At 32.3% G+C, this 8,176-nt stretch overlaps 1 protein-coding gene across 8 annotated transcripts in view; it reads right to left on the bottom strand.

Moving 5' to 3' along the window:
• Positions 1 to 2,366: 2,366 nt before the first annotated feature.
• Positions 2,367 to 8,176, bottom strand: part of Ca-alpha1D (Ca[2+]-channel protein alpha[[1]] subunit D) — a 438,304-nt gene continuing 432,494 nt past the window's right edge. For 7 of the 8 annotated variants that reach the window (XM_074138318.1, XM_074138321.1, XM_074138315.1 and 4 more), the window contains 2 exons: positions 7,811 to 7,941; positions 2,367 to 3,545 (listed from right to left, as the gene is read on the bottom strand). In XM_074138318.1, coding sequence (XP_073994419.1) covers positions 3,321 to 3,545; positions 7,811 to 7,941 — 356 coding nt within the window. In that variant the 3' untranslated portion in view covers positions 2,367 to 3,320. The remainder of the gene's footprint in view (positions 3,546 to 7,810; positions 7,942 to 8,176) is intronic. The other variant, XR_012461446.1, reaches the window with a different exon arrangement.

The following is an 8,176-nucleotide window of genomic DNA, read 5'->3' as shown; positions in this document are numbered from 1 at the left end:
CAGCCTCAATCTTCCTCCTGGATACTGGAGAAAAATAAAAGTAATCGAAATTTTTAAGAAAACCCCTTTAGGCCCTTATGTGATCATCAGACCCTAGGTGCTGGCCACTTTTTATAAAAAGTTTCCTTGTTTAATGGGCTTTCCAACCATATATCATTTTCCTGGATTCCTTTTATCTTCGTATGAGAAATTACGTTTGTTTTTACAAGATAACGTGTTTTCACAAGCACTCAACAGTGTTAGTTTAATCAAGTGGTTTAATTCATTGAAAACTCTTTAGACTCTTAAAGTAGGCTGTCTTAATATAAGGAAGTCAAAGGTTACAAAATACACTTAAAAAAAAAAAAAAACTAAAATATTTGTAACCTTTGACTTCCTTATATTAAGACAGCCTACTTTAAAATTGACTATTATTGGTCCATCTAAAAGAGTTTTCAATGAATTAAACAACTTGATAAACTAACACTGTTGAGTGCTCGTGAACACGTTTTCTTGTAAAAAACAAACGTAATTTCTCATACGAAGATAAAAGGAATCCTGGAAAATGATATACCGTTTGAAAGCCCATTAAACAAGGAAACTTTTTATAAAAAGTGGTCAGCACCTAGGACTGATAATGATCACATAAGGGGCCTAATGGGGTTTTCTTCAAAAATTTCGATTACTTTTATTTTCGTCCAGTATCCAGGAGGAAGATTGAGGCTGTTTGGAGAATAATTTATGCTTCAAAATGGTATCAATTTTTAGAAAATTTATCTGTCTGTCTAACCGTGTCGTCGGAATCGAATTCGGACTAAAACTTTCTGAGTAATAACATTTTTATTGCAGTAAAAGTAATGATTTTAGAAAAAAAAATTTAAAGTGAGGTCACTCTAGAACAGAGGAAAATATGAAGTTGGCCAATACGTCATTGAACTCCACACTTTAGATGTGCTACACACAGTAGGCCTATGGACAATACTTACTGGCTCACCCTATACAGGGTGTCCCAAGCTATATGGATAACGACTTTTTCTCGGAAACTAAGATAGCTAGAAAAAAAAACTAAAAAATACGTGTTCCCTTAGTTTTTTGTTAGGAATCCAAATTTACTTTGTAAATTTTTTTTGGTGCTTCCAGAAGCGAGATACAGGCACCAACTTCATTTTTCCAAATTAGAAGGTGCGGTTTTTATTTCAGAAATAGATTCCTCTATTTTTTTAAAGAAAAATTTACTCGAACGGTTTTTTTCTGTGAGCGATATTTTAGAAGTTATGAATGAAAACATGATTCTTATAATAAACGTCAAAATGATAATATTTTAACGGTTTTTTGATTAAATAAGAAGAAAAGTACTATTTTATTATAAATTTCACTCCTCATTAATATTACAGATCATGCCCGAAATGGCGTCCACCATTAGAGATGCATAGACATGCACTTTCCTGCCAATTGTCCCTTACTGCCAAAGAAATAGATTCGGCTTTAACCGAGTTACAGGTATCTATTATTCTCTGCTTTAGTTCATCTACAGATGCAATCCCGGCTTGATTCTGATGCACCTAGATTTAGAAATGCTTTTTGATAGCCCATCAAATTTCCTATCGAGATATCTCTTTACATGCCTGATGGTGTTATATCCATCACGGAGGCTATTCAGTGGCCACCTCTCTCACCGGATTTGACACCTATGGACTATTTCCTTTGGGGATACCTGAAAAACAAGTTGATTATTCATAACGTTTTTCTTTCTTTCCTTATTTCTGCTTATCGAAAAGCATTTCTAAATCTAGGTGCATCAGAATCAAGCCGGAATTGCATCTGTAGATGAACTAAAGCAGAGAATAATAGATACCTGTAACTCGGTTAAAGCCGAATCTATTTCTTTGGCAGTAAGGGACAATTGGCATGTCTATGCATCTCTAATGGTGGAGGCCATTTCGAGCATGATCTGTAATATTAATGAGGAGTAAAATTTATAATAAAATAGTACTTTTCTTCTTATTTAATCAAAAAACCGTTAAAATATTATCATTTTGACGTTTATAATAAGAATCATGTTTTCATTCATAACTTCTAAAATATCGCTCACAGAAAAAAACCGTTCGAGTAAATTTTTCTTTAAAAAAAATAGAGGAATCTATTTCTGAAATAAAAACCGCACCTCCCCATTTGAAAAAATGAAGTTGGTGCCTGTATCTCGCTTCTGGAAGCACCGAAAAAAATTTACAAATTAAATTTGGATTCCTAACAAAAAACTAAGGGAACACGTATTTTTTAGTTTTTTTCTAGCTATCTTAGTTTCCGAGAAAAAGTCGTTATCCATATAGCTTGGGACACCCTGTATATAGCTGATCATTTGCTATGGCCATTAGCACCAATTGATGTTTATTATTTTTATCGTCAATAATATTTTATTTTTTCGAAGTTTTCACTCTCACTCCCTTGTATTTCCACTATCTAGGAGCCTCTTTTAGCTCACTCCGGGAATGGGCTTTTTTTAAAAAAATAACTAGAGAATACTTTTCGGAGACTGGTCGCGAACTGAAAAATATTAGGGGCAATAACCTAAGATGTTGATACTCTCTCAATTTAAAGAGATAAAATAAAACAAGATATTACTAATTAACTCGATAGCTGGCTAACTAAAAGTTACCTCCAATTAAAATGTTTCCTTCCCTTTACAATATTTAATAAATCACTGTGCTCACCACAATAAGTGTAGTAAATGAAATAATTTATCATTTTCAATTTCATTCTTTAACACTCATACAATTTTTATTATTTATTTATTTATTTTCCATATATGCACCACTTTTGCCTTTATTTTATAGAATAACTTGGCATCTTTATTTGATTTGATTTTTTTAATTTTGGTAATTATATTTTGTTTTTTTGAGCCAGTTAGAAGTATTTTTAAAGTATATTTTAGTATAAAATGCATATCACTTAGCAAATTAAAATATAATCATATATTTGGCTTCTGTACAATCAGAGCTGATACCTCACCCAAATCCCAGCGTAATACTAAAAGGCATATAGACAAGGATCTTTACGAGAAAATTAATTTTTTTTATACATATATAATTTTTTTTCAGGTTTATACGTCATAAAGTAACAATCCACCAAGTTAAAATCTATTATTTTTTTTTTTTAATTATTTTTTCCATTTTTTTTTTTAAATTTTTTCTTTTTTCAGTGCTTTTAAAAAACTATGTTTTTTTTTTTTTAAATTTAATTTATTATATATAGAAGTAACAACAATAGATCCTAAAGTCAGTTATAATTTGGACCAGGAAGAAATAGTTTAGGCACTTTTTTCTTTTTGGATTGGGGAGTCGCTATAATTGCGGATTGTTTGAATAGTTTCTGTTGTTAGGCGCCGCCGATTCGGACGGGTCACTGCGGAAAGTAATTGGCGGGCCATGTCTTTCTTGTAATAATATCCTATGTGCTGCACGATCCATTTCTTCTTGTGTCATATCCAACGCTTCTTGCATCTCTCTAGAAGTGTATCGTACAAATTCCGCATCACAATACTTACCTAATCCTTGTTCAACTAATACCTGTAACAAAATAAAGATATATAAATTTATTTTCAACTATTAAAAAAAATAAATAAATAACAACAATTAGGGTGAAGGGACCAGTAATTGACTGGGCACCAGTAATTGACATACCAGAAATAAACTGGAATTATAAGGGATATGAGCCGTTTTTAGTGGTGATTCTTTCAATTTCGTTATTGAGAAGCCTTTGGGCAGCAGTTCCAGAAAAATATTAATTATTGGAAGGTTCCTTGGTATCAGTGGAAGGTTATTTGTGTTAAAAGTTCAAAATCAAGGAAAAAACAAGCCGTTGCTAAGGAGGATTGATAAGAAAATAATTTTCCTTTTTTCTTATTTTTCGTTTATTTGTTCATATATTCGTGTGGTTATCAATGTTCTGTTATAATTAGTATTACTTGTAGATTTCATTTATGTAGTTTTTTTTTTAATTATAAGAAGCATTGAGGATTAAAATGGGGCTGTCAATCACTGATCCTTGAAACGGCAATCTGCCCAGTAATTGACAGGTATGTCAATTACTAGTCCTACAGCTTTTTTTTCGGAACCAGTGATTGACATCCTGGGAAAATGATTAGATAGGTTGATAAATTTTACTATAATTAAGAATTCAATACATTGTAAAATAAAATCATTGATAAAAATCGGCAACATAAAATAAATGGTAAAACTTCCAACAAAATATGTTTAAATTAATGAATTAGCAAATGTACGCCTTATTTCAAGAGGGCATGCAGAATGATTATTCTGTAGAGAACAACAAACTGGAATAGTCGTGATCGCCGAATAGCTTCCCAGGCCTACGTGATTGATAAAAACGACGCCCACTTATCGGAGTTGAAAAATCTCTCATTCTTCCTCAGTTTTGGGTCCTAGCCACATGACAAAGAAGAAAGGGAGGAAATGGCTAAACCATAGAATTCCATCAAATAAAACGGCCAGGGGAAAAATGAAGCTCCCTCAAGAGAAGTACCAGGTGCGAAATCAAACATACGTGGAGAGTTGGTGACTTTGTGATGTTACACATTAATAACATAAAAAAGACTGTAAGATCTATTGTATTTACCAATTGACAGACATGTTGACCGAAGACGAATATATAGCATCCCATAGGCTAAATAGGCTAAACTGTATTAAAAAAAATGAAATCGGTATGAAAACCATTTTTAATTTTTAAACACGTGAAGGTTGGATCGCCCTGTACTACTTTATGGAGAACGTTACCAATTTAATAAAACCGTTGATGTGTGAGGTTTTCAAATGGCTTGTGATTTCAAGCGGCTAATTATACATAAGGTATATTATGATGTTCATTTCCTATGTATTCCGAAAGAATTTTTTTGTTTTTTCATTCATTTTTTCTTTTATGGTGTGCCTATTTTAATAACACATATTTTTGTCAATTGGTTGCCTAGTTATGTGAATATCAGTGGTTTATTTGTAGGTATGTGTATATTAATACCTATACTATCCAAGTTAAAGAGTCAAATAACAGATATATATTTTTTAATCTAGTTGTTTTTTCATTGACGTTTCATTTATTTATTACTGTTATAAGTGCGAATGCTTACAACCTGTGGCGGGACGCGATGAACGTGCACACAATGTATATATACATGTGCCCAAGAGGTAACTCAGTAATAATAAACAATAAAATACTGAATAGATGCAGAAAGTAAGAATGAATTACATTCAGATAGTTTGGTTTCGAAGCAAATGACACTGGCAGCACAGATTGTGGAAAATATTAGCGAAGCTCTCCAAAAGAAGGGAAGCGTAGGAGAAATTTGGTTCACTAGAAAGCACCAACAACTCGAACCCAAAGACGCGTAGATGCCATCGGTAGCTGCGTTATAGGCGGAATGAATGAAACAAGGATGTGACCACATAGTCTAATCGGAAGTAGAGAGGGTATTTTGGTAAAGTGGGAACCAAAAAAAGTTCCCAAAAAAAGGTTTAAGTAACAAAATATTTAGTGGAAACTTGAAAGGATAAGAGAGCAGAAGAGTTGAGAGAAAGAGATAAAAGCGAGCCGACAGTCATTGTGAACGATCTAACATGCATGTTAGCTAATATCTCCTTGGTACTATTGAAAGTAAGGGCTGTTCTTCAAATTACCTGTCTTGGTTTGGTTGATCGTCAAAAACTGCATAAAAAAGGGTAAAGTTGAAAAAATATTAGATTATTTAGGTTTGCCTATTTAAAAACTGATTGTAATTAATCATAAATAAGAATAATTTTTTTTTATAAATCCAATTGAAAAAGTGATTTAGGTGATTTATTTAGATTTAAAAGTGATTTTGAATGCATACCTTATGTCGTTTCATGAATATATTTGTATGTCAATTACTGGTCCCACTCCATGTCAAACACTGGTTCCACCGAAAATTCGGTATGTCAATTACTGGGTCATTGACATACTTCCAAAAAAAACCATTTTTGGTTGACATAAAGATCGAATTTACTGCTTTTAAAATATTAATAAAATAAAATACATCCTACTGGAGCGGTACAATTTTACAACCTACACCTGGAACCAAAATAACGGAAGTTATTCTATCTTAAACTCGAATTTTTTCTTAAGCAGTCAATTACTGGTCCCTTCACCCTAAATGCTGAACAACATTAGGCATTAAAAAAAACAGTGTCTGAACAAGGCTATCCAATAGAAGGTTGTACTAGTACCAGGTACTTAATTAATATAGTCTTGCCCAGAGACAAGGCAGGTAGCAAAATCTATCTGGATATTAAGTACTCATCACCAGGGCTCGTAAAACGACTAAAAATGTCCTCAAACCTTCTCTACCTATGGTAAGGCGTGGCTTACGGTTTCTAAAAATGATAGACCATTTTAAAATTAATTAATATGGAAGCCTCTAATTGGAGTTCACATATGAAGAAGAAAACAAGGAAAAAACATTAACCAGTGGCCACTGAAATTTTATGTGGATACTAGTTTTTGTGGGTCTCGACGTCTAAAACATTAGAAACAGTTTGCCCCACTTAAGTAAGGCCCCTCTTAGTAATCTTCGACCGATCTTGATAAAAATTTGGCAGGAGGAAGTTTTTTCAAATCTATCCATTCATTAAAGTGCCATCCTATTGCTACTAAAGGGAAGTATTGCAATTGTGCGTATTTGAAGTTTAATTTCTTTTTCTCTTTTAGGAAGAAGTACTGTAAACGCATCTTAATTTTTCTTTCTCCTCTTAAAAGGAAGGATGCATTTCAATTTTACTATTTACGTGCAAATACCTTCCAATTTTATTCGAAACATTTTCTTAAGAAAAAATTTGTTTGTTGATATTTTGGGGACCTCATCTCTTACCATCATTTAAAAGATCTCTCCAGTGGTAGTTACTGTTCCGACTTAACACCATATTAGGTTATAATGAAAGTATTGCCTTTTCCAAATGTTAATAAAATCTGTGAAGCAGATATGTAACTTTGCCGAATAGACAAAAAGGAAAATCTATCCAAAAGGTAAAAATATCTCCTGTACCCATCATTTCATTGATATAATTTAAGTAATTTTGCTGCATTAACTTTTCCTTCACATTTTTTAGAATTTATTAGATGTCACAGAGCCTTATGCTAGCCATTTCATTCATAATAATTTTTTGCTATAATAATGATCAGATGTACATTACATCTTCATAAATAAATAGGCACTTTATTTTAACTCTATTCCAAATTATTCTTCTGATTGTATTTTGCCCTTTATTCAGTGTAATCACATCTACATGCACATTAAAATAGGAAAAGACGAAGTTAGAGTTGGTAACTGTTTAAATTTGAATCTAGGATTTAAAACAATATTTCAGTCTCGAATTCTTCTTACAGAAGTATTCGAGACCACAAATCACACATAGTTAATAACAAGTAAATTATTTGACAATAATTATTGATTTCTTTATTGTAATTTACTGTAGTCCTTTTAATTGAGTACTTGTAGTAAAATACTTTAATAATTTATTGGCTGTCCTAAAAATATGCATATATTTATCTACTTTATATTACCCATCTAAGATTAGGAATGTAGATGAAGAAAAGTACATTATTTAATATTAACCCAGATTAATTATTACCTATTATTATAAACGCTGGACTACTACATAAAGTACCAATCACTTTAATCGAAGAATGAACTTAAACCGACGATTTTTATTTAAAAATAAAAATAAATAAATAAAATAAACAAAATCATTGATGTATGTTGGTGTATGCATTTTTAATTATTAAATATTTATTATTTTGTTGTAATTACCCTGCCAACAAGGCTTTCAGCGGAACCGACTACTTCCGCAAAATTTGGCCTCCTATCAGCAGGGCTGCCTGGAAGGGAATGAGACAATCGCTCTGTCGCCAGACTACCGTTCGACTCCCCAGTCTTGTTGCCTGAAAAGGAAAATATTGAATATTAATAATTATTGATTTAAATTGAAAATCATAAATATAAGAAGAAAGAACTTCGTGTAGGCCCAAAATATACCTAAAATTCAATGGGCAATGGGGTGTATCAGCTCCTGCATTGGCCATATGGGTATTTCAGCTAAGGTCGACCCTGGGCCGGTTATTGACATGGCAGGGGTCAGTATCTGTCCTAAATACAGTTTCGAGACTCCATTTCAGG

Source organism: Rhodnius prolixus, unplaced genomic scaffold (assembly GCF_049639745.1).
Source record: "Rhodnius prolixus isolate KJV_2025 unplaced genomic scaffold, Rpr scaffold_11, whole genome shotgun sequence".
Taxonomy (NCBI): domain Eukaryota; kingdom Metazoa; phylum Arthropoda; class Insecta; order Hemiptera; family Reduviidae; genus Rhodnius; species Rhodnius prolixus.
This window is presented reverse-complemented; position numbering and strand designations above follow the sequence as displayed.